The following is a 26,256-nucleotide window of genomic DNA, read 5'->3' as shown; positions in this document are numbered from 1 at the left end:
GTGAGCTCCCTGTTTGAGAGAGCTGAAGTGAGAAACTGGAGGCTCAGTGATGTTACTGTGGTATCTAGCTAGACACACAACCAGTCAAGGCACAGCCCAGTGCCCCTCAAGTCCTCACCCTTCTCCGTGTGCTGACCCCTGGAGCCTGGGGCCACCCCGAGCCTCGGGCCAGGCAGGGAGCATCCCAACCCTAGAGAACTCAACCTACACAGGTCCAACGCCTCACCCTGCACCTCCAACCCTCCCCAGGTTATCTCCTGGGGTCTGGGGCCCCTGCACCAGGAAGTGGCCTCTGCCAGTGGGTAGCTGGGGTCTTCAGATGATGCCTAAGGCACCTAGACAGCTACCAGTAGCCTGCCAAATGATGACCCACTGCATCGGTGACCCCCGCACTCCAGGAACACACCACGATTTATCATGCATGTTTCATGCTACTTCATCCTCAGGACCACCATGAGGATCCACCCAAGTGGAAAATGGGAGAGGGAGCCTGGGGCGGGCCCAGAGCTCCGCCCTTCCCGGAGCACGGCTCCCTAACTCCCACCTCCCTCCCCCTTCCCAGCCTCTGCCCCCACCCAAAGTCAAAGTCAGGAAGCATCCCTGGGGCTGACACCAGAGATGAAACCACAGGAAGACCCTGGGTTTCATTCAGGCCTTTGCAATAGGGAGGGCTCCGTGAGTCTGAAAACCAACCAAATGTCCTGGAAGGTGACTTTGCTCTGGGCTCTATGAGGTGTAGGTCGGTGACAGGTAGTCTGCAGGTGACAGGTGGGAAGTCTACGGGGAGATTTGTTTTGCAGTTGGGGGAGTCAGGGTCAGCTGAGTGGGACACGTTTTCCTCTGTGCCCATCAGGAGGACAAATGGTTCCAAACAATCTCGGGTAATCAACCACGAAATAAAGAACAGGGAAGTAGAGGGACGGGGTCTGGCTGGTCTCAGGTAACTCGGGGGAGCATCTGTGGGTCTCACGGGGGTCATGAGAAAGAGTAGACTGGGGACTCATCCCAGTCATTTGGGGTTCTCCGCAGTAAGTCATCTCCTAGGATATTGGGAAAGCAAAAGGGATGTGGGGCTTCTTCCTTGCCCCTGTTTTCTGGGAGCACAGGCTAAAGAAAAGTCCAACATGGTCCTAGGAAGGCTCAGAGCGCACCACACACAGCAGTGCTCCAGCTGGCCTGGCCATTTCGTTGAGGGGCCCTCCTCATCTTGAGCTTTAACTCTGTGGCAGAAAGCGCCCAGCCCTGCATCTTGCCCTGGGTCCTCACAGCTGTCTCCTGTGGGAGGAGATCGAGCCCCTGCCAGGGTTTGTAGGTCTGCCTGTGCCAACACCAGGCCCTGTCCCCTCATCAGCCACACCACTCAGGGCATTTAACCTGAGGCCTCAGCCCCACGCTGAAGCCGCAAACAGTCATCAGAGAGCAGCAGTGGTGGTGGTGAGCTCTGGTGGCACTTGGGAAGTTAGCACCGTTACAATGCCACCGTGTCTCCACACCTGAGAGCTCCTCGGGTGTCATGCTCCACCCCAGTGGTTCTCAGTGCCGCCGTCATTTCCTGAGCCCACTCCTAGGAAACACAGGTCCTTGCTGTGGCTGGCTTTGCAGACTGCTGTGCCCACTTATACACAGCTGAAGGTCTGCTGGTGATCCGAGAGAGCATGAATCCTAGCTGTGGCAGAATGACTCTCATGCCGAAATCAGAATTCAGCACTCTTCTGTATGGGTTTCATGACACAGCTGAGAACCATTGGTGTACTCCTTCACACACCAAGGCTTTCGCTTCTAGCCACTGGGGTGGGAAATGTATCTAGAGCATAACGTATGGTATCTGTCACCTTAAACAGGGGTGTTGCCGGCCACCAGGCCCTGTCATGATTAGTGTGGGTTGGGGTGGCCCAGCCAGAGGGCTAGGGCTCTCTGCTCAGGTGCTCCCATCCTCCCCGTGAGACGGTTGTCATGGTTTTCACAGCCTACTTTGCCACAGTTGTCACTTCTCACTGCTCCCACTGAGCAGCTCCTGGCCCTGCCCCTGTACACCGCCAGGCTTCCAGCCTAGGCCCAGGGGATCTGTATTTGGAAACCACCATTCCAGTCCACATCAAGCAGTGAGAAATGGACATGGAAATCAGGTAGAGTAAGGGGCTTCGCTCTGGAGAAGCACAGTGGACACAGGGAAGAGGGGCTGACGCACAACCAGGTTTGGGAACCCCAAGAGCCGTATGTCAAATGAAGGCAAAGAGACACTGGCCAACTCCTGGGTGGCAGTGCCTCTGCCTGGCAACCTCCTGCTCTTCCAGAAGTTCTGTTTTCGTTTGCAGCAGTATGGGGGGTGCATAAATTAACTTCCTGATGTTCACCTATGTCCTGGAAAAGGGCAATAAAATGTTAAGCTCCCTATCAAGTAGATGTTCCTTTGCAAAAAATAAAATAAAATAAATAGTAAAGGAACAGTTCAGACAGCAAGACTGACACAGGACTGGCCTCAATGCCAATGCCTGGACCTCAGCACTGGCAGGTCCAAGGCGATGCCTGTGTCCACGGAGCTCAGCTCCAAGCTTGCAAGTGCAGGTGCCCTTCCTCCATGGAGGACTCTAACCTTCTCAGCCTCCACCACCCACCACTGCCTGCACCACCTGCTGGGTTGATCCAGCTCTCACGACTCCTTCCCGCCCTTGCTGCCCCTCCTTCCATCCGACACAGCTGCCCCACTGCCAGGTTGCAGTCTGGCCATCTCTGCAAAACTCAGACCTCCTCCCAAACAAAGCTCCACCAAAAATATGCTTTTAATGACCAGGGCAGGGGCCCTGGAGGAAAACAGTCCCGAGAAGGATAGGGTTGGGATCAGGGGTCGCACGTCTTTGTCATGTCTAGCTCTGGGGTTAGGAGCTTCTTGGCTCGCCCACAGGGGAACAGGCGGCTTTGCCTGGGGGTCACAGTGCACCCCACAAGACTCAGCTTGCCCATTTGGGAGTGAGGGAGCTCAGAAATGGCTTCCTATCTCTGGTTCAGTCAAGCACTCTACTCCGTGTATAACCCAGAGATAGCCCCGCGTGGGTATCCTGGCCCAGGGACAGAAGTCAAAGGGGGGGGAAGCAGGACTCCTACGTGCCTGGTCATCCCCAGCCCATATGAGTGGCCAAGTGGAAATGGCCTCTGCACAGATGAGGGGGCAGCATGACATGTCTCTGGGTGTCAGCCAGTGGAAGCTGGTGCCCTTTCGACATGGCGCCAGGTGGCACTGTCCACAGCTAGACTGATGGAGGGATATTACCAGAGACTGGGAGCGTGTTCCTTTAATACCCACCAGGACTTTCCCCTTATAACACAATGCTTACAACACAAGTAATGATGGAAGGTCATACTTTCACACTGATGAAGACTGGGGTTCTTCCAGCATCTTCTTCTTCCTATTTCTCACCTCCCCTACTTCCAGAAGAGGTGAGAGAGCTACCCAAATGGAGCCCACCCTTGAACTCCAACGGCCTGACCCAGGAGACTCTAATGTCCTTTTTCACAGAGAAACTCACTGAAGACCGAAAGCTAAGAACCATTGGCAACAGGGCCGCCTGCCCCTCTTTTGGCCCTGCCAGCCACAGTGGATGGACAGACACCCGCAGGATTGAGCAGAAAGGAGGGATGAAGGCAGAGGGCATGAAGGAGACGGGCCGGGCAGCGGCAGGACAGCCCTCAGACAGTGCTGAAGTAAGGCTCCTGCGGCTGGGGCAGGCACACAGCTGTTTGAGGGCCTAGGACCTCACTCCAGGCAGGCCGAATCTTCGGGGAGGCCTCTCAAATCACATTGCCGCTGGCAAGGCGGGCTGTGCACCCCTGCAGCCTCTCAACCCTACACTGTATTGGGGATTGAGCCTCTCAACCCTACACTGTATCTCAACCCTTACATTGTATTGTAACAGATGTCAAAACAGCATGGATTTTTTAAAAAGTCACCAAAATTGCTGAATTTTTGGTAGCCCTTTCAATATTGAAGATAGAAGAAAACAAGCAACATTTTTGGCATATTATGCTTTATTATTTCAAGAAAGGTAAAAACGCAACTGAAATGCAAAAAGATTTGTGCAATGTGTGGAGAAGGTGCTGTGACTGATCAAATGTGTCAAAAGTGGTTTGTGAAGTTTTGTGCTAGAGATTTCTCTCTGGATGGTGTTCCGTGGTCCGGTAGACCCACTGAAGTTGACAGAGATCAAATCCAAACATTAATTGAGAACGGTCAATGTTATCCCATGTGGGAGATAGCTGACATACGCAAAATATTCAAATGAAGCATTGATGATCATTTGCGCCAGCTTGGTTATACTAATCGCTTTGATGTTTGGGTTCTACATTAGCTAGGCAGAGAAAAAAAAACAACTTCTTGACCATATTTCTGCACACGATTCTCTGCTTAAACACAATGAAAACATTCAGTTTTTAAAACAAATTGTGATGGATGATGAAAATTGGATACTTTACAATAACGTGGAATGGAAGAGATCGTGGGGCCAGTGAAATGAAACACCACCAAAGGTGCATCTTCACCCAAAGAAGGCGATGCTGTGTGTATGGTGGGATTGGAAAGGAGTCCTCTATTCTCAGTACTTCTGGAAAACCAAACAATTAATGCCAACAAGTACTGCTCCCAATTAGACCAGCTGAAAGCAGCTCCAGGAATCGCCTCATCTGCCCCAGTCCTGGTGCCTCCCTGCTGCCTCCTCCAAGGTGCAGAACCAACAGGTGAGAGTGTGGGTGCTGGAGCAGGTGAGCCTATATTAGACCACTGCACCCTGCTTCCTAGCTGGGGCACCCTGGGCAGCACACCTAACCTCTCTGAGCGTCTCTTTTCCACTTGTAGCATCAGAGGAGTAGCAGCCTCCTCACAAATTCCAGTGAGGAAGAGGGGCACCCATGAATGAAATCATCACTCTCTTTGCCCTAGGAACTTTGACTTTCTGTGTGTCCACAGCTTTGTGTCTGGGGCCGTGTTACACCCCCAAGTGTGAGCACAGGCCTCTGCTGCTCCAAATGCACCTGACCCTGTTCTCTGTCTCTGTCTCCCTCTCTGTGTTTTTCTCTTCCTCCTCCCCATCTCTCTGTCTCTCCCTGTCTTTCTCTCTCCCTCTATATATGTGTTTCAACCCCTCCCTCCCTCTCTCTCTCTCAATCACCCTCTTTCTCCTGGTCTGTCTCACTCTGTCTGTCTCTCTCTCCTGTCTCCAGCCCTCTCTTCCTCTGTCAACTCACATCTTTTGTCCAGTCACAGGTACCCTCTCTGCCTGAGTTTTCTCCCTGCCTCAGTCTCTCGGAGTGCCCCATCACAGTTATACATGGGAACTTGTACACTCCTGTCTCAGCCTCCAAACGTGTGGGGATCCTGCTGAAACCTGAGAAAGATCCTGTGCCTCCACTCAGGATGCCCTAGACATGTGCCCCTGCTCCCTCTAGTCAAAGCCAAGAGCTTCCAGCCCACAGGACCCCTCCTCATCTCTGCTCCTTGCCGATCCTCAGAGCCAGGCACCTCCTGCCTCAGGCTTTGTGCTGCCTTCTTTCCCCACCTGGAATGCTTGGCCTGGATATCTGCTCAGTGCGCTCTCTTGCCAATTTCAGATCTTTATCCCATTGTCACCTCTCAATGAAGCCTTCCCAAACTCTCTCCTAAACTCCCTCTCCTCCTCACTTTGAGTCTTTCTTTATTTCCTTTCTTTTTTGTGTGCTCTTGGTGCCCATGGTGTGTTTTTACCTGCCATAAGTCCCAACAGGGCAGGATGTCCATCTTCTCATGTTCTCCCATGTCCCAGACCTAGAACCATGTATAGCACTTAGTAGGTGCTTGGTAGACAATTGTTGAATGAACAAATGTTGAGCTTATGTCCTCTCTCTGCATCATTTACACCTTTCTGTATCTCCCCACCTCTCTCTGGTGCTAATTCCTCCCACCCCTCACCAGCCTCACCCACCTACCAGCCACGCCCAACCCCAGGGAGGCCTTGATTACCTGCTTCCTGGAAGATGAGAAGCCTTTGGGCCTGGGGCAGCTGCCCATCATGCCCTGGCCTGACCCATGAGGTGGTCCCTCCTCGGTTCCTGCCTCTGGCCAGGCCTTATTGCCCCTGCGGTGGGGCAGATGAGCCAGGGAGCTCCAGAACAAGATTGTCCCAATGAACCCACAGAGGATGGTGGTCACCAGCAGGGGCATGACAAAGAAGACAGTGAAGTCCAGAAGGTAGATGGACAGGTAGAGGCTACAGGATACCTTGTAGCCGCACTAGAGGCCATGGCTCCCACTGATGTTAAGGTTCACCAGGAAGAACCAGAGCAGGTGGTAGATGGACATGCGCACCAGCGATGATCCACTTGGCCCAGACCACTGTGCACACAGTCTGTGCCCAGAGGACAGCCAGTTGTCCTTGAGCCAGCAGGGTCACGTGACTCACCCATCCATGTGTGATTGGACCAAAGTCGGACACCTAACCCAGCTTAGCCAATCAAATTCTCCATCTGGGGAAACTGGATGGTTGAACTGGTCCTTCAGTGGGAGAATCTGAAGGCCATGGAGATTTGTGGAGCCAAGTGGCCATCCTGAAGCAGCCAGGGAGACTGGCAGAGCAAAGAGAGCCAGTCTCAAGAGGGGAGGGGAAATGGGAACTGCCCTCAAGGACCTCGTGCCTGAGGCCCACCAGCTGCTGCCACATCTGCTACAGCCCAGGGACCCCACTTCCCTTCAAAGGGCTTTGACCTTGCACCAGTCCCAGTGGGTTTTCTGTTGTCTACTTCCAAAGGTCACTGATTGAGGCAGCCAGACATTGTTCACAGCCTAGACCGGGCCCCCCGACCCTGTAACACCCAGGCCACCAGATCAATGCACATAGTAAGGAAATGGAGGCCACTGGACTTCAGAAGGACACAGCCAGAGACACCTAGGACCAGGACAACATCTGGATCTCAGAAGGCCTCAGTTATGTCCTAACACTATGTGGCCCTGGACATGCCACCTAACCTCTGGGCCAACTTGCCCAAGGCCTAGCATCCAGGAAGAGAAAGAGCTAGCTTTGAATCTGGTCAGCAACCTTCAGAGTCCACACAGTTAACTATGAGGCTAGAATGCCTCTTGGGTGCTTAAATCAGAACTGGAAGAAACCCAAGAGATCATCCAGTCTAAATGCCCACTTTCCAGATGGGGAACTGAGGCCCAGAGGACTACAGTAGTGGGCTTGGTGTCCTCCAGAGAGTTAGCAGCAGAGCCGAGATGAGAACCACACTTCCTAAAGCTTGCCCCCTGATGCCTGGTTCTTCCAGGTTACACCCCAGCTCCCCTCTCTGCTCAGCTGAGCCTCAGTTTACCAAGGATCCCAGCCAGGAAGTCCTGGCTATATTGCTTTGTGGTAAAGAAAATGGCATGCAGGAGGAAAGCTAAGAGCACGTTCTTCTCCATGGTGAATGCCAGGATGGAGCAAGAGGAGACACTGATGCCCAGATACTGCAACTAGGTGATGCCCAGGTAGCTGACATGCCCATAGACCTACTGCCCAGCCAGGCTTTCAGAGTTGTTTGGCAACCCTGTGGCCACTAACATGGTAAGGTCAGCCAGGGCCAAACTGACCAGGTAGCAGTTGGTGGACATATGCATGTCCCATGTGGTCAGCACCACCAGGACCACCATGGCATTGCCCATGATGCCCACCACACACACTAGGAGCACCAGGTGACTGAGAGCATCCTGTACTTGATTGGGCCCCGGAGAGCTGGGCCCCAGGGACATGCAGAGACCCAGGCTTATGAAGTTATCTGCTCAACCAGGTGAGAAAATAGAAGAGGGAATGCACATTCTAGTCTCTACCGTTAATACGATTAGTGAGTCACATTCTCTGCAAGGCTCAGTTTCCACAGATAACAATCACACGTGACACATAAGGCTGAGCAGAGATTGAACCAGGCAACACGCACTTCGAGCCCTTGGCTGGCACAACACGAGCGCTCACTGTCAGCTGCCCTCTGTCGTTAGGAAGTCACACAGCATCTCTAGGCCTGAACAAGCTCATCTGTGACGTGGGGAGAATAAAGGATCCTGGTGAGTTTTGTGAAATAGTGAGGCATGGAAAGTTCTGGGCTGAGAGCCTGGTGAAGGTTCAGTGTCCATTATTTAATGTTAATATTGAGGTTTTAATCTCCGTGAGCCTCAGTTTCCCCATCTGTCAGTGACGATGATAATATCTCCCACAGTTCTGTGGGTGCCCAGGCTTGGCTTCCCAGGAGCACAGCTGGAAGCCGTTGACCAACTCTTGCCCAGGAGCCCCCCAGGCCTTGGCCACAGTGGCCTCTTGCTCTGTCTTACTCTGGAAAGGGACCTGGAGTCAGCCAGACCCCCTTCCACCTGTTGTTGTTCAGAGATGTCCCCTCCCTTTTTATGCTTCTGGGGATGACAGCAAAAGCAGCTTTGTTATGAGCTGATAGAGCCAGAGTCATCTGATCAATGAGTGAAGTCAAAGCTGGGACTTGGGCAAACAGGTGAGGGCACAGGACACACACACACACACATGCACACATGCACACACTTATACTACACACATGTAAAGCACACTGTATAGCACATGTGTGCGCACACATCACACACATACTATGCACACACCGTGGGTGATGTGTGCTGCACACATGTATGTGCATTGTGTGTTGTGTACACAGCATACATATGTGTGCCACACAGCGCCTTCATACAACATACCCGTGTGGCACGTGTACACGTATATAATACACATCACACAGGGTGCATATGCCACATACAACACAAGTGCATAGACATGATACACATAATAGTCACACGACACACATGCACACCACACGCACTTCTATCCTTTCATCTTGTTAGTGTTATTGGCCTGAAGGGCCACATGTCACCTCCCCTCAAAGCCCCAGGTTGATTTGAGAAGCTGGGTGTGTACAGACCTGGCCCATGGCAGCCCCGCTCCACCTCCCCACTAACCAGGCTGACCCCCACAGTGACCTAGAGTGAATGGCAGATGCCCCTCTGTCCAGATAAAGCTGAGGCTGACCACCACCCAGAGCTGGTTGCCAGGCCAGGTTCTCCACCCACTCTTGCCCAGCCCTAGGGGCCAACAGCCTCCAGATCCCCCACGGGGTAGGTACCAGGGCACAGAATTGGAGCAGGGCTAAGAGAGATACGATGGTCCCTAGGATGCTGTCCAGGCACCTGCACACACACAACATATATGCATAACACACCTACACACACAATGCATACATGAAACACACCCACAACACACATGCTGTGCTCGCGCACATGTGCACGACACCTGTGCATGCAGCACACCTGTGTGCACATGCACACACAATATACTGGCAGCACATCTGCACACATGACATGATCTACACATGCATCATACACCTGCACACACACCCAAGCATGCACATGTGCGTGCACATGCAACACACGGCCACACCATGTTCACAAACACATGCTGCACGCATAGCCCTTAATTCTCCCCCATGTACACCAATACACACACATGCACACACACATACATACAAAATTACTCATGATCCAAAACTCCCCTTCACAGCTTACTCAGCACATATGAACACATCAGACCTCAACACATAGTTCTTCATGGACACACTTGCACTCACCTACACACACCCTATAGCCAAAACCCAGGGACCCAACTATACACATGCATATGTAAATACACAACAGAAGCTCTCTCACACCCCACAACACAGGCGTATGTGCTGTAAACACAAACACACGTCATCCACTCTCACACATCCACATGCATAATTACACAGAACACACACCACACTCCTGTATTCACAGGCCCCTGCACAGCTGCATACATGGATTCACACAAGCCCCAGGCCCATCATCCTCCTGAAAATGAGCCTCCCTTTCTGTTCAGGTGAGGAGATGATCATCCCAGGGTCCCAGTGTGCCACTGCCACCCCCAAAGGTTTCACACCCCTGCCAGCTGAAAAAACTGGCAGCCTGGAGGACCTAATCAGAGTTCTCACAACAGCCCCTCCAGATGTGCAAGCGCCACCCACTGCTCCCTCAGCACCTCAGTGAACACCCCTCCCACCTTGCCCCCTCCTTCCTGACCACTTGTCTTTCGCCACAGAACATTCCACCAGGTGGGCCGCTGGGACCACTGCCTCCCAGCCCAGTCCCCAGGAGAAACTCGCAAGCACCGAGAACTTACCCTGTGAAGAAACTCAATGCCTTCTTCCTCCTTTTCCAGGGGAGACAGAGAGGGAAACCAATCCAACGCTGCACCTGGGTCTGTCCACGGACGAAGGCTCCTCATCCCGCAGGCTGCAATGCCACAGACGTTTGCAAGGACACAGGGGCTGGCCAACTTCTCCCTACGCCCTCCAGCCCCTCGCCTGCCCCCTGCATGGCTGAATGCACCAACCCCACGTCAGCTGATCCGACCTGCCCAGCAGGGAGACCTGTGAGAAGAAAGCCCAGGGCCCTGCCCTCCCAGGCCTGGGGTGGGGTTCTCCAGGAATTCATCAGGTTGAGTCTCTGATAGTTGGCCTGACAGAAGGAAGCAGAGACCTAGGGAGCTGGTGAGGGGCAGGGACAAGTCCCCTTCTCCATGAGAGGCCAGGGTGGAATTAATTAGCGATGCTCAGCTGTCTGGAATCTGAAGGTGACCCTGGTGTGAAGGCTGCCAATCCCCCCACCCCAGGGCCCTTCACAGTGATCTGGGAGGAAAAGAAGAACACCTTGCTGAGCAGCTCCTGTATAGCAAGAGCCAGAAGGGAGACAGGCTCAGAAGGAGGAGGGGCTGGCACAGGCGGGAGAGCGGGAGTGGGGCACACTTTTGGAGGCTCTGGGGGGCAAGGGTGCCCCAGATCCTTCCTGCTGGGTCTGGGGCTCAGTGCTGTGCACCCCATGAGGGACATGGTTGGCACCCCTTCTCTTAGGGAGAAACCTAGAAGGGGCCTTTCAGCTGGCTCAGAAAGAAGGAATCCCAGGCTGTTTCCCCTCTATAGCCAGGTGCCTGGCTCTTCCCGGGCATTGAGAATACAGATTCCGAGCCAGAGCTCCTCCTCAGAACCCAGGAGGGCCCAGTTAGAAAGCAGATGCCTGGGCCTCCAAACCAAGTATCTGGGAGCAGTGCCCTTGAATATGGGTGTTATTCTTTTATCGTTTTTAATTGTTATTTGAATACGGTCGTCTCCATTTTCCCACCGTCACTCTCCCCCACCCACCCTCAATCCTACCTGTCTTTGGCTTTCTCCATGGGTCCTCTATACATGTTCCTTGAAGACCCTTTCCCTTCTCTCCCCCATTATCTCCCTCCCCTTCCCCTCTGGTTACTGTCTGAATATAGGTTTTAATAGCCTACTCCCCCAGAAAGTCCAATGACCACTAGTGTCTTTCTCTTTCCTTACGTTTTAATTGTGAAGTGTAATATCACAGAGAAGGTACACAAAAAAGGATAAATTAATGGTTGAATGAATCAAGTGAGCACACGAGTAAACAAAACCCCAGCCCTCCCAGCCCCTGCCCTTCCTCCAAGGAGGTTGCCACTTCCCAGGCTCATGATGGCAAATAGCATCCTTTATCCTGCCTGCTCTCTATAACCAGGACCACGTGCACCGATAGTTGCTTGTGTCCTGCTAATTCCACTCCCATCATCACGCTGAGACATTCATTTCCTCTGAGCGTGACTATGGTCCATCCACTTCCATGGCTGTGTAATATTTCAGCACAGGACTTGGTTGCAAATGTCTGTGCAGGATGGACTGTCGATGGACTTCAGCGCAGGAGTTCTGGCTCAGTAGTATTTTCATTAGTTTGGTCCCAGAAAGTGATTTCCAGGACCGGGCTAAACAGAGATGGATGGAGAGGAGAAAGAGCCCATGGGAAGAGAAAAGGGGGGGCAGGCTGTGGCCCCTAGGGCCCCCCAAACACAGCACCCAGCTCCCCACTGGGGCTACCTGGAATAGCTGGGAAGGATGAGTCTCCACAGGCTAGAGTGGCACATGAAGGCTCTGCTGTGCCCAGGGGATGGCGGTTTTTTCCATCTCTTGCCATCTACTGCTACCACCCCCACACCACCACCCTTATCCCTCAGCAAAACAGCACAGGTGCCCCCCCCACCCCCAGGCAAACATAGAGAAGAGAGAGCCCTCTGGTGCCCTCTTCCCAGCTGTTTCGTCCATCAGACTCACCTTTCTAAAAAGCTGCTTTCAGGCCCTGGTCGGTGGCTCAGTTGGTTATAGCGGATACACCAAGGTTGTGGTTTCAGTCCTCTGTCGGGGCACATACAAGAATCAACCAATAAAAGAATGAACCAATGAGTGCATAAATACATGGAACAAATCCATGTTTCTCTCTCCCTTCCTCTCTCTCTAAAAATGAATAAAGTAAATATACAAAATGCTGCTTTCAGACAGACCCTTATATCGAACTTCCGGCCCCCGTCATGACAACAGAAAAGCTGGACAACATAAAGACACACAGGCGCGTGGAGGACAGCCGAACTCAGGACATGGGGGCTCTGACCCCTGAGGGAAGGGAAACGGCGAAGACGATACATACCCCGTTCACCCTGCAGCCTGCAGACTCTCCTCACTAGTGTAAAGGCAGCAAGTACGGGCCTGCTGAGCCGAGCAGACAGCTGGGACTTGAGAGGAAACCCTGCTTAGGTGCCCAAGCAGAAAAGAGCACCTGGAAGGTGAGGAGCTGAGCGCACACGCAGCAGTCCTGTGTAGCACGGGGAGAACGGGTTGTAGATTGCACCTGCAGAGGTGGGGCCCAAACAGACAGCGCAGGCTGTCCTGTGAGGGTGCAGAAGTTACGCTTCCCAGGAAGACCACACTCTTGGAAACAGACCAGCTCTCATGAGGCCCAGAAGCAAGTCCTAACCAGGGCCCAGGTATCTGCCTGTAAGAAAGCCTCACCCGCTTTGGGAGTTCATAACTCCATCCCAGCAACCCCATGATAATTTATCCACAATGTCCAACATCAAAAACGTACAAGTCGCCCTGACTGGGGTGTCTCAGTGGATTGAGCGTCAGTCTGTGAATTGAAAGGACACCGGTTTGATTCCCAGTCAGGGCATATGCGGGGGCTGTAGATCCCTGGTGGGGGCACTGGTCAATGTTTCTCTCACACATACATTGATGTTTCTCTCTTTCTCCTTCCCGTCTCCTCTCTGTCTCTAAAAAAAGAGTGCAAGAATACTATAAAAAGGGACCAGAGCACTAAAAAACAAGAGGAAAAGCAACAGGTGCACGGTGATTCAAATGTAGGAGCTGTAAGATAGGGGCTTTAAAATCACCAACATGCCACTTTCTTCATGTCACTCCCCCCTGCTCAAGAGTCTACTGTGGACCCCCATTGCTCTCCACAGGAGTGGTCAAGGTCAATACCCTCTCTGGAAGCAACTTCCCACAGTGGACATAAAAACAGCTTCACCAATCTGTAGATATACATATACATTTGAGATTCATGTATTGCAATTATTAACAATCACAATATTGTACATTATTATAATCACCTATAAACATTTTGGTCATTTTAGGTTTTTTCTCTTTCTACAAGGGAAAGATCTTCTACAAATATCCTTGTTTATGTCTCCTGGTGCCCGTGCACAAGAAAGGCACCAGTCCATGGAGAAGCAGAGCCTGGGCCCTTTTATTTGGCAGCCCGCTGCCCCCACTGGCAGAGCTTCTGATGCAGTAGCTGTGGTGTGGGCCTGAGAATGCTTTTTAAAAAATATTTTATTATTATTTATTTATATTTAGAGGGGAAGGAAAGGAGAGAGGGAGAGAAATATCAATGTATGGTTGCCTCTCGCACGTCCCCTGCTGGGAACTGGCCTGCAACCCAGGCATGTGCCCTGACTGGGAATCGAACTGTGATGCTCTGGCTCACAGGCCTGCGCTCAATCCACGGAGCTACACCAGCCAGGGCTCCGAGAATGCATTTTAACAAATCCCCAGGTGCTGTTGCTGCTGCTGGTCCTGGGACCTGTCTACTGCGTTCATTAATGCCACATTGTTCTCCAACATATTGTGGCCCAATGAAACTCACCGTCCTTCTTAAATTCAGATTCAGTGTTCCATGGTCTGTCACAGCTCAGCAGCAGCAGCTATTTTACGTGGCATGGGATGTGAATTTGGGCCATTGTTCTCAACTGACCAGGTGGCCTTTTTCAGGGTGGTAGCAGGCCTGTCCGTTCTCAGAATGCTGGGGAATATGCCCTTCAGCGTCAAAGTGACTGCTAGTGACAGTGATCCCACATGATAAAGCAGATGTTTCTGTTTCTCTTGCATGACGGCCACAGCCAGGGTAACATAATCTGGAGAGAGCATCATTCGTTATGTCAAAAAGGGCTTGGGTTTTGTGGTCTAACCACCTGGGGTGAAATCAAAGCTCTGCGACTTTGCACCTTCTATTCCCCCAACTATGAAATGGAGTAAAGTGAGGGGCTTTGTTCATGAGAATCTCTGCACCCCCACACCACTGTCCTTCCTCTTTCACCGTCTGAGCAAAGAGCTCCAGAAACCAAGTTTGTAACTGTCACCATATCATCTCCTCATTCCCTCCAGAGAGGAAGGCAGAAGATGTAAATAGCCCCACTTTACAGAGCAGGGAAACTGAGTCTTAGAGGGGTGCTGCTTGCATCCTTTACTCCGCTGTCAAGGATCCTTTACATCCTTTACTACCTTAGCATCCTTTACTCCGCTGTCAACTATAATTTGACATCTATACATACTAATCCTGCTTACCACCGAAAGTCTAGTTCCCATTTGCTATCATATAACTGACCGACCCCTTTATCTATTTCGCCCTCCCTCCACGCCCCCTTCCCCTCGGTTGTCTGCCTGTATTTGTTTTTGTTACATTGTATGTGAGTGAAATCACATGGTATTTGTCTTTCTCTGACTTACTCACTTAGCGTAATACCCTCAAAGTCCATCCATGCTGTCGAAAGTGGCAGGATTTCACATTTTTTATGGCTGAATAAGTACTCCACTAAATACATATCCCACTTGTTTTTTATCCATTTATCTATCCACAGACACTTAGGTTTCTCCTATATCTTGGCTACTGTAAATAATGTTGCAAGAACATGGGAATGCAGATGTCTTTTTAAATTAGTGTTTTTGAATTCCTTAGGTAAGTCCAACATTTGGAATTGCTGAATCATACAGCAGCTCTAATCTTAATTTTGGGGGGAATTTCCATACTGGTTTCCACAGTAGCTGAACCAATTCACATTTCTACCAATAATGTAGGAGAGTTCCCAGCTGATTACTTTTCAGAAAGCAAGGACCGTTAAAATTTTTGTTTTTATGTTCAAACTCAGTATTTCAAAAATAATTTATGTTGAACTGATTAACAGAGCAGGAGCTATTTGGTCCCACGAAAATAGTTTAAAATGTTGAGACTTTGATATTTAAAGTCAGTATCTCTTTTCTACTTTTAATTTTTTAAATTTATTTCAGAGAGCAAGAGGAAGTAAGAGAGAGAGCCATCCATATGTTATTCCAGTTATTTGAGTCATGACTGGGGATCGAACCTACAACCTTGACATCTCAGGACAATGCTCTAACCAACTGAACTGTCTAGCCAGGACCCAATATCTCACTTTTAAAGATTTTTATTTTCATTTATTTCCAGAGAGAGGGGAAGGGAGCGAAAAAGAGAGGGAGAGAAACACCAATGTTCGAAAAATCATGATTGGTTGCCTCTCACACATCCCCAACTGGGAACCTGGCTTGCAACCCGGGCAGGTATCCTGAGTGAACCAGCGCCCAGCCGCAGAGCAGGCCCGTACTCAATTCACGAAACCGGTATCTCAAAAATGATTAATTTCCTGTTGGGTGCTTGAGTTTACCAGAAGGGAGCTCTCTACTCCCACAGAAGCATTTAAAATTGTAAACCCCATACCAAAACTTTCCACTTCTGCGAAGGGTAAACCTCTCCAATCCGAAAGCAAGTCCGCGAGGCGGTAACTCGACACGTCACGTGACCACGCGACGTCGTAAGCCCTCCCCGCAAATGTCGTGTTGCCGCAAGCAGGTAACTCACTCAGATCAAGCCCCGCGGCGGGGCCTTTTGCCGCGCTTGCGCAGTGAAGGGCTCGTGGGGGCGCGCCGCGCGGAGCCGCAGAGGCGCGAGGCGGCGGCGCGGAGGCCGGAAGGAAGAGGATGGGGGGGCGGGGCAAGAGGGAAACCCGCCGTCCGGCCGGACGACCGTCGCGGCCTGATGACGCAACACAATGGCCGGCCCCCGCGGGTAGTGGAGCCCGTTTGTTCCGCCCGCGTCGCGCCTCTAGCCGGATCCTGTAAGGAGCGGAAGGGCCGAGGGACGTCTTCCCCGCGCCGCCCCGACCCCAGCGGAACCGTGGCCCCCTCCCCGTCCTCGCGCTGAGGTAGGCGGCGAGGTGGCTTGGCCGGCGGGGAGGAGGCCTAAGCGGCTAGGCGCGGAGCGTGGTGGCGGTGCCGAGCCCAGGCCCGGGAGCCCGCTACCCCCGCCTCCGGGCTGCTCACCCCCCCCAGACCGAAGCTTGGCTCTTGGACCCGGAGTAAAGGATGCTAAGGTAGCACCATCCCGCATTCCGTCCGCGGCGAGCCGGCCTGGAGGACCCTGGAACCTCTTAAGACCGAGCTCCCCGCGGCTACCTCTGCGCCCCGCAGTGGAGTTGATTCACCTAAAGCTGTCATTTCTCTTCCGGGACATTCGCGTGGCACATGTTTGCAGCCCACTTAAGTGTTTGGGGGAAGGCACGCAGGTTCGCTTTGCGGAGGCATCTAGCTCGGACTGCAGATGGGCTCTTCGGGAACTTTGAGCTCTCTGGAACCTCCTGGAACTTGCTCTCTCAGTTTCCCACTGTGCACAGGTTGTACGTATTGGCTGTGCCCCAAGACGCACCCCAAGCCCACTCTTAGAAATATGTAACTTTCTTGCCCCTTTGGTTAGGAGCCCAGAGAATGCCTGTCCTTAGTATAAAGTCACTGAAGCTGGAAGAAGCTACTTCCAGTATTGCTCCTGCTAAAACATAAGTTTTTCAAAATACTTATGACAGCCGAGTTTGCGGGGTAAAGTCATTGATCATTTTAAATACCAGCAAACTCAGTTGCAAGAGTTGGTCAGTCTTCAGATCCATTTGGGGAGAGTGGAAGAGGATATTTGACAACAGTACTTCACTTGACATGTGAAGTACTGTTTAGGGGCATACCAAGGGCCATACCCATACCATCGTTTTTCCCTGGAGATTCACCTTCATTGTATATCTTGTGGAGTGGTCCTTGCCCAGAGCAGAAGTTAGAATTATCAGTGTGGACAAAGGTTGATTCCCATTTTCAAGTCCTAGGAAGGGAGTCTTTGCCTGATAATTTTACAGTCTGAGATGTGTGGAGCCCAGCCAGCTCTGGAAACCAATCAAATGTGTCCCAAAGGTTGGAACTCTTCTCCAGTTTTGGGTGGGAAATGCTCAGGTAGGAAATCATTCCAGAGAGCAAACAGGTAAGCTGTGGCCTTGCTCATGTTTAAAACTTTATTTAAAAAACTTTTCCAACAGCTACAGACCATTTCAAGGTGAGTGCTTCCTCTGAGGTTGTTTTGGTGGTCAGTCTTAGTTGGGGGTATTGTCTTTCACCAACCATGCCATCCTTCCTTTGGATTTTGTAAGTATATGAAGTTATGAATGAGAATTTTAACCAAATGTACCAAAACTTAGGCATTCAGATAGGGACTGCTCTATTTAAAGTTGTTAACATGAGAGGTTATGATTCAAAACTTGAGAACTCCTATTTTGATAGTTAAATACATAAGACATCTGAGAAAATCTATCTTACTGAATAGTTACACCCTATGTTAGACCCCAAATTGTCTTTCCTGGCTTTGTAACTCACCTCACTTCACTTACCAGACCAGGCTCAGAATGTCTTCCTGCCATTTCTCAAAGCAGCTCACCTTGAAAGGAGGAAGATTTGTTTCCACTGAAAGCACCAAGAGAGTGTTCTGCAGGTTCTAAAGGTCACTCAAAAGAGACATTTCCAAAATGTTTTGTGCTTTAGCAGTGCTGTTGCAATCAGTGCGCAGCCTTCCAGAGTGATTGCCAGAACATGAGACAGTAGCCACTATGCTTGAGTTCTGGTACAGTCCTCTAAAAGTTAGGCACTTATTTCAGATTACTTTTGGTATGCAACAGGTTGTTTATCAGGTAAGGAGACGTTATCATTCTTTCATTGGACAAACATAAGTTACCATCTGCCAGATGCACTAGGTAGTGGAAGCACAGTGAGGAATATTTATCATTCTGTTCTCTGGGCAAGTTCACCATTTTATGGATAAAAAAAGAATTAGTTCTAAACTTTCCCAAGAGCCCTCAATTACAGGGTGATTGTGTGAGAATAAACTGAGTAAAATCTGTGCACCTGGCAGTTGGTGCAGACGTAACTAGAGGACCCTCCAATTCATTGGCTACACTTAACAGGCCACATGATTTTAACAGGGGGTCCTTTTGCATATTTCCATCTACAAGGCAGAAGCAGCCTCAGATTGTGAGTTCCCAGGTGATCTCACAGGGCCTCCTAGAGTGACTGGATATCCCCCTGTGCCTTGGACAGCCCTTATTCATGCTTGTAGTTGTTAACAGTGCTTCCTTCCGGTCTCAGTGTCAAACATGTCCTAGTTTAGACAGTGAATTACATGGGAGCTCTGCTACTAAGTGCCAGATGTTTGTTTGCTGAGCCTAAGGGACCATATAGAGGTGAGTCTGAGTCCTCTCAGTCACTTTGCAGGGGGGCATGAGGGCCTCCCCACAAACTGCAAACAGTCTCAGTACAGTGTGGTAAGTATGGGTGCATAATAAAATAATGTACAGTATACTTACGGCAAGAGTTCTTAATCTGGGACCATGGATGGACCTCAGGAGGTTTTCAACTCCCTAAAGTAGAAGGTAAATTGTGTGTGTTGAGATGTTTCTAGAGAGGGAAGCCAGCCCTTCATCTTACCTTCAAAGCAGTCCTTACTTCCAAAGGCTAAGCAACGCTGACAGAGAGCTCTGAGCCGCCCCTGATAGTAGCGGGTGCACTTAGGACCTTTGGCTTCCCCACCTCTGGTCAGTGCCGAGAATCACCTTTGAGAGTCAGGAAGTTACCTTTGCATCTTTAGAATGTTGAAGTAATTTCCATAATTCAAACTGTGGAGGGCATTCCTATTAAATTTTAAGTAAGGTTGAAACTTCAGAAAAGTCTAAAATCATAAAATAAATGGTGTCACAAGTTGAATCTCCGTATGGTCATCACTATTTTAACCAGTAGTCTGTATAAATATGTTAACTTTTCCATTTATACAAAAAAGGTATGTTTTTGGTTCTACAAGGGCTAAGATAGGAGGATAGCTGGATTAACAGAAAACTTTAGAAGAGAGAAAAGAAAAACAGGCAAAATCTGCTGGTACAATAGAAGTCCCCAAGTTATGTATGGGCTGTGTTCCAAAAAGGAATTACAAAATTAGTTTGGAACTCGGGTTCCATTTTTGTACAGGAACAATGGCAAAGGGTAGGGGTTAGTTCCTCGACAGGGAGCAGAGGCTCATTCCCTGCATAGTCCAGGGCTCTGGGACTGAGAACTTGAAGTGCAGCTCCAAGTTCACATGGCCACTGGTGCCCTTATCAGTGAAGGGACCATCACTTATTTGGAGGTCGATATGAGGAAATTGTCTGACTCAGAGTGATGGTCTCACAGTGAATAGTGATAGCTGTTGAATTTTTGCAGAAGTCGTTTTAATAATACAGTCTTGCATTAAGGAGATTATCAGGTACTTGCTGAATGAAAACAGTGAATGAACTACTCCTGAATGTACCAAAAGAATTGAACTGAACCTTACAGGTGGAAGGAGTGTTGTTTTTGGAAGTTGAGGATTACCTTTACTCACCTTCACATTATGTGTGCCAGGGAGCATTTGAGATCTTGCTCCTGGGCATAATTTATCAGTTTGACTCAAATAAACTCATAAAAATTATTTTTAAAAAAGAAAATTAAAACATGTCAGGCACAATATCAGACTCATCTAATTGTTGCAACAACCTTGTACAGTAGATACTGTTGTCCCCATATTTCAGATGAGGAAACTGAGGTCTGACAAGTTTACTTAATTTCCCTAAGATTTTCAGGCCAGGAAGCAGTAGAGCTGGGAGTTCAGGTTAGACCTCAGACCCATATTGTTTGCACTAGCCCACAAAACCATAAAGGTGCAGCATACCAAGAGATAAACATCCCACTGCTTGCATTTGAAGTTTGACACTCTTTTCCATTTCTTATTTTAAGATTTAATTCAAAGTTTACCTAAATATAAAAGGCAGTTTGGTTGGATCTGACCAAAGCAGAAACCAGTTTGCACCTGGGCCCTGGAAAAGGACTGTTTTGGTACAGGTTGTAAGAGTTTGTGAATAGGATAGTATGTTGCAAGGCCAATCACAATCTTAGGGATAGAGGGTTCTGCAGGGTATTAGTTGTGTGGTTTTTAAACTAGTTTGAGAGAACATTCAAATGTGGTTGAGTGATTAAGAGGTAGCTTTGTGTCAAGGTCACCATTAGAGTATAAAATGTGAAAATCAGAATTTGTTTGGTTTCAAGTAGTGATGTATAAGGCTCACTAATCAGTTCCATGTGACTTCCTGCCTACAAGGTACCAGGTGCTAGCTTAAGCAGCTGGGGAGATGAAAGTCCCTGCCATTCTATGGAGAAGATTTCTTACATACAATGTAATAAAAAGTATACAGAGATAGGTGAAGGGTACCATACACAAAGGGTTTCCACTATCATTAAGTAAGGGTGGGGGAGTTTGCCAGTGGCCCTTGGCTGATTGCTGTAACTGCCCCCATACTCTTGTCTGGAATAGTTAGGAGTGTAAGGGGCCTTAGAAACCAGCCCTGTCCTTGGTAGCTTTCTCATCTCTGCGCACTGCCCTGGGCCATAGAAGTGTGCTGTGTGCTGTGTGCTGTGTGCAGTGTTAGGCTCTGCCTGTGCAGGGAAGCCACAGACAGAGTCATGGGAGGAGCCTCGAATTTTCGTTTGCAGCAGAGTATACCATATTAGGACTAACTTTTTAATACTTTCCAATAGTTCTACCTCTGGTAATGTAGTTAAAAGACTAAAAATTAAATCATTTTCAAAGTCAAATTAAATGACTTTGAGTGAATTGATTGGTTAAAGTGATGAATTTTAAGTGATTTGTCCTATTGTGTGTTCGATTATAATAATTTCCATTAACAGCCAAAACAGTGTTTTTTATTGTAGGTTCAGAACCAACTCTTGGTATGTGCATCTTTAAACGCAGTTTCTCCTTTTGAAACCATACATTTTGAAAATACATATTTTAATCTTTAGTTCTGTAAATACCTAAAACAATTACATGTATGTAAGGTTTGTAGGTATATGTGTGTATGTTTCTATATCTTGCTGAGTTGCCAAATAGCATGACTGAGACATACTTTATTTTGAACAAAAAATTTGGGAGAATCAAGTGACCATTGAACCCTTCGAAGTTACAATTTCACACTAACCCAGTGGTGGTGACGCGCTGCACCTTTCATTGGTGAATGTGTCCCTTATAGACTGTTTGGTGTTGGTTTCATGCACTCGTGCCCTTAACCCATCTTATGCAGTCTGCTTAAAACAAATGGAACAATGTACTGTCTTTGCACGCTGAGTTTGGGAAACCCAAAAATATTTACTGTATAATTAAGTTTAGATGAGTAAAAACAAATGAAATCTAAACTTGACATATTGGTCTTTTTACATAAGAAACTACAGTTTATCCTTGAATAACTCTGAGGGTAGGGGTGCTGGCCTCCTGAGCAATTTAAAAGCCAAGGATTACGACAGTCAGCCCTTCCAGTACTAGGATTCCCTTCATGCGTTAGGGGCTAGAGTTGACCCTAGAACAATGTGGGTTTGAGCTCCCTGGGCCAGTTGAAAAAACCCATATATAAGTGGACCCATGCAATTCAAAGGTGTGTTATTCAACAGTCAACCATACTTAAATATATTGAATTTTCTGCCAGAATTCTTTCCTACAACATACCTGTATTAGAGCAGTGAATCTTCAGTTTGCTGTGAGAGTCACCGGGTACATGAATGCTGCCTTCTGGACATCCGTTGGCAGCTCCAACATACAAGCCTGTGGTGAGGCCCAAGATCATGCCAGGGGCATCTGATGAGGCAGTCAGGGCCGTACTTGGAGAAGTGTGCTCAGGAACAGGAGACAGCCGACAATGTGGGGACTCCTCAGAATAGGCCAGGTTTCTGTTCCAGGCCCTTCAGGATGACTCCAGCAAAAATGGTTACACACATTTTTTTCAGCCTTCAAATGTTGCTGCCTTGTTTCTTGAATTTTATCAGCAGTCCAATCCCACCTACTTTGTTTTGACTGTTTGGGTATCACTGGTGAAAAGAAGAGGTGCACCAGCTGTCTTCCTGCCAGGTTGCTGCAGGTGTGAAGTACTTAACACACGGCAAGCACAGTCCATCCTTGTGGAGGTGATGTGTGCAGGGATGGCCTGCCATCCTCCATGGTGGAACAGCTAGCAGTGGTGGTCTGTGGAGGGGGACTGGGGTTTGGAGGAGCTGTGCAGGACCAAGCAAAATGTAGATCCTGGTCCCCTCCACGGGTCAGGAGTGAGTGTGAGGACAGGAAAACCAAGGGAAGGTGCACTTTCCATTTTTGATGAATGTTGTGAATCTACGTTCTCTCTTTTGCAGAACTGTAGGTACCGATGGATGTGGCCGAGAGCCCTGAACGGGACCCTCGCTCTCCAGAGGATGAAGAGGAGGAGCAGCAGGGGCTCTCCGACGATGACATTCTGAGAGAGAGTGGGTCTGATCAGGATGTGGACAGAGCTGCGGGGAGGGCTTCTGATTTGGAGGATGAGGAAAACGCTGCCCTGGGACTGAGCCAGGAGGAGGAGGAGAGTCACTCTGAGGAGGAGGATCAGGACCCGGACTCCGAGCGTCAGGAGCTGAACAGGGGCCCAGCGAGCCCCCCACGTGCAGAGGAAGGGGATGGTCGGGAGGAAGATCGCACAAGTGACCTGAGAGATGAGGCCTCCTCAGTCACCAGGGAATTGGACGAGCATGAGTTAGACTATGATGAGGAGGTACCCGAAGAGCCAGCCCCCCCTGGGCAGGATGACGAAGCCGAGAAGGCTGGGGCCGAGGACGATGAGGAGAAGGGAGAAGGAGCTCCTAGGGAGGAGGGAAAGGCAGCTGTCCACAGTGTGGAAGAAAAGGAGCCCCTGGAGGCTACCAAGGAGAAGAAAAAAGAGGATGATGACGGAGAGATTGATGACGGGGAGATCGACGTGAGTATGCCTGAGCTGCAAGCGTATGTAGATGGGGCCCAGCCACACCCCAGCCTGCTCTCAGGAGGCAGGCTATACCGAGGATTAATTTAGCCTCATCCTAGAACAAGGAGGTGGGATGGCGAAATGTAGGGAAATGAGAGGATTGTTCTGGGAGCAGTCGCCATGGTAATTAGGAAGTGCTAAAAATCAAAGTGAGGTAGTCTAGATTCAGAAAACTTCTGTCTGCCAGTTGGTAGCTGGCAGAATTCCCTTGGACCCTCACTCATGTGTCTCATGCTATTGATTAATTTGTCTGATGCTGTTAATGCTATCAGTTTTGGAATGTCTGGCCCCCAATTCCCCCCCCCCCTTTTTTTTTAAGTTTCAGATTATTTTTTAACAAGTGAAGAGGTGATTTTCTCCCATTACCTTTGCTATCTTAAATCCTATTTGAGTTGGCATTCACCCAGAACCATCCTGGACTTCACTCCTTGTCAGGTTCTTGAGACTGAAAAGACTTAAGAGGCTTCCTTCCAGTTTTTATTCTTTTAGGCATTTTTATTTCCGTCCCACAGCCTGTCCTCTGGTGAGGGTCCCAGCTGGGCCAAATAAGACCCTTAGGACTTGATAAAATGGAGTTGTGCATCAGAATACCCCAGCTTTCAAGCAGACCATCACACATTCTCATCGTGTATTTAAATAATCTGGCTTTCAGGTTGAGGGAAGTGTAAGGCTGGTAATATCATCTTAGATATGGGTAGCTTGGGTTCTTTTGGAAAGAACTTTAATTATGATCTTTAGTAATTTGGGTTTTGGGGGCAAAGAGGCTGATGTCCTACTGAGTAATGCTTTTACTCAAAGGAGTTGAGAGAGCAGATTAAACTATCTGGGTTTTTGTAAAGTCCACTGGGAAAGGAGATGCTGCTGAAAGTTACCTGAAAGTTACCACAGTGAAGGTGTACAGAGTCTCTCAGAAATGTTTTGGGTTGTCGGGGGGAGGTTGCTGGTTAAACACTTAACCACAGGTCTACTACAAGTACCACACTTTCGTAATAGTGTGTTGGTGCATATGTTCTCAGTCCATTCTAACATGTGGTGGCCTTGCTGGGCCCGGTGGATTTGTAGGGGTTTAGCCATTGCTTGTCTAACTTTGGTTCATAAAAACACCTTTAGGAGATATGTGGTTAGAATTTTAGATTTTTCCATATCTTCTCGTAACTAGGTGCAGATGATCTCTTGAGTTAACAAGCCTTGCTTGATACTATCTTATTTGAAAGGGTGTTGTTGGGACCTTGTCATGCAGGTTCCCTTCAGTGTTGCTGGCTGTGCTTCCCTCTCGCTTTGGGGAAGTTCAGCTCTACCACGGGGTTGGCAAAGGGGAAAACGGTGCCATGACACTGGGGTTCATCAATTCAGGTGAAATTTTGAACAGAAAACAGTCATTGGTTGAGATTGTCTGTGAATTTGGTTTTTAACCAGCAGGGAATTTTCGGATGGGGGGTTCCCTAATTGTGGTCCAAGTGTTCTGGACAGTTCATTCCTTATTAAGAGAGGACCAGTTGCAAACCCTTATTTTTGAAGGTTTTGTTTGCTTTTAGAAAATGGGGAAGGGAGGGAGAAAGAGGGAGAGAAACATCGATGTGTGAGAGATATATTGATCTGTTGCCTCTTGCATATCCCCAACCGGCAGCCTAGCCCGCAACCCTTGTGCCCTGACCAGGAATCAAATTGGCAACCTTTCGGTTTGTGGAATGATGAAGTCCAGCCCACTGAGCCACACCGATCGGGGCACAAACCCTTTGTGATTCAACTGGTGAATAAGTCTTAAGAGAAAATTCATGTACTCTTCTGCCTTTCCGTGGTCATATGGGATCAAGTGTATCCCTGCCAGTCCTGGAGTACCTTGGGATCATTTCACCAGTGGGCTTTTCCACTGCACTTAGATGTAGTGGTATGGGACATTGAGTTGAATTGAGCTGTCCCTAAAGAACACCCATCCTCTGGAGATTTGCTTGTTTTCAGTAGGAACAGCATGTGAATAATCCAGTTCAATTTTCTTACCCACTCAGATCCTACGGTTGGTTGGTTGGTTGGTTGGTTGGTGGTTGTGGCTTGTTTTTGCCTGCTTGGCACCCTCTCGTGAGGGGCCCCACAGTTGGAAACAGCCCACTGCTGAGGAGACCTCGAGGGTACAGTTTGTTTTAGTTGCAGGGGTTGTTTTCCTTCCTGCACTACAGCCCGTGCCTCCTGCTGAAGCCACTCCTGCAAGTCTGTTTTCTTGGACCCAACATTGGAGGGCCCTTCATTGTGTCAGGGTGGAGTGGAGCCTGCCCCCACCTGAGGGACAGGCAGACCTCACCACGGTGGGGAGGCACTGTCAATGGTGGCTTGGGCGCTCACGTGACACCTTCCCTGAGGAGCTCCTCTGTTTGCCTGCCTTCTTTCCGGTTTCCTCTCCGTCCTTTAAGTCAGGGGTGTCAAACTCATTTTCATTAGGGATCACATCAACTTCGAGGTTGCCTTCAAAGGGCCAAAATAATTTTAGAACTGTATAAACTACTCCTTAATTGTTAAGGAGTTGAAATTACATTTGGCCCTTTGAAGGCAGCTACAAGGTTGACGTGGCCCCTGGTGAAAATGAGTTTGACACCCCAGCTTTTAAGTGTTGGCCTGAATGTCCCCTTTACCTGGGTTCTCCCTCCTGCCCCTGCCTCTCTGTTGTATTTGGGACCTTTGTTGTACTTCCACAGTTAAATTAACTGGATTATCAGTGTGTTTGTTCCCATCCCTTCCCACCACCCTCTTCTCACCTCCAGGAACACAAGTTCCCTACCTCTGGGACCTACTAGGCTGCCTCCCTCAGTATCACCATACTTGGCACATGGTAGGTAGCCAGTACCTGCCTTCTGAGCAGATAGAGAAGCCCGTTGCTTTG

General features: G+C 49.4%; 1 protein-coding gene, 1 long non-coding RNA gene and 1 pseudogene across 6 annotated transcripts in view; 1 reads left to right on the top strand and 2 right to left on the bottom strand.

Annotated features, from left to right (window-relative positions):
- Nucleotides 1–3,581: 3,581 nt before the first annotated feature.
- On the bottom strand, nucleotides 3,582–8,940 carry LOC118983039 (thyrotropin-releasing hormone receptor-like; annotated as a pseudogene).
- A 2,403-nt stretch (nucleotides 8,941–11,343) lies between these two features.
- Nucleotides 11,344–16,182, bottom strand: LOC118982975 (uncharacterized). The gene is made up of 3 exons (XR_005065622.1): nucleotides 15,930–16,182; nucleotides 14,054–14,321; nucleotides 11,344–12,267 (listed from the first exon to the last, which is right to left on the bottom strand). It is a non-coding gene; the product is annotated as an uncharacterized LOC118982975 (long non-coding RNA).
- Nucleotides 16,183–16,242: 60 nt separating this feature from the next.
- ZC3H18 (zinc finger CCCH-type containing 18) overlaps nucleotides 16,243–26,256 on the top strand; it is a 64,773-nt gene continuing 54,759 nt past the window's right edge. For 2 of the 5 annotated variants that reach the window (XM_037040192.1, XM_037040190.1), the window contains exons 1-2: nucleotides 16,243–16,400; nucleotides 22,741–23,339. In XM_037040192.1, the coding sequence (XP_036896087.1) occupies nucleotides 22,755–23,339 (585 nt within the window). In that variant the 5' untranslated portion in view covers nucleotides 16,243–16,400; nucleotides 22,741–22,754. Of the gene's footprint in view, nucleotides 16,401–16,469; nucleotides 16,569–22,740; nucleotides 23,340–26,256 lie in introns of those variants that run through there. The other 3 variants (XM_037040194.1, XM_037040193.1, XM_037040191.1) reach the window with 2 other exon arrangements.

Source organism: Sturnira hondurensis, unplaced genomic scaffold (assembly GCF_014824575.4).
Source record: "Sturnira hondurensis isolate 20B ecotype Veracruz unplaced genomic scaffold, ASM1482457v3 Scaffold0002597, whole genome shotgun sequence".
Classification (NCBI taxonomy): Eukaryota; Metazoa; Chordata; class Mammalia; order Chiroptera; family Phyllostomidae; genus Sturnira; species Sturnira hondurensis.
The sequence above is the reverse complement of the archived record's forward strand: the minus strand, read 5'-3'. Positions and strand labels throughout refer to the sequence as shown.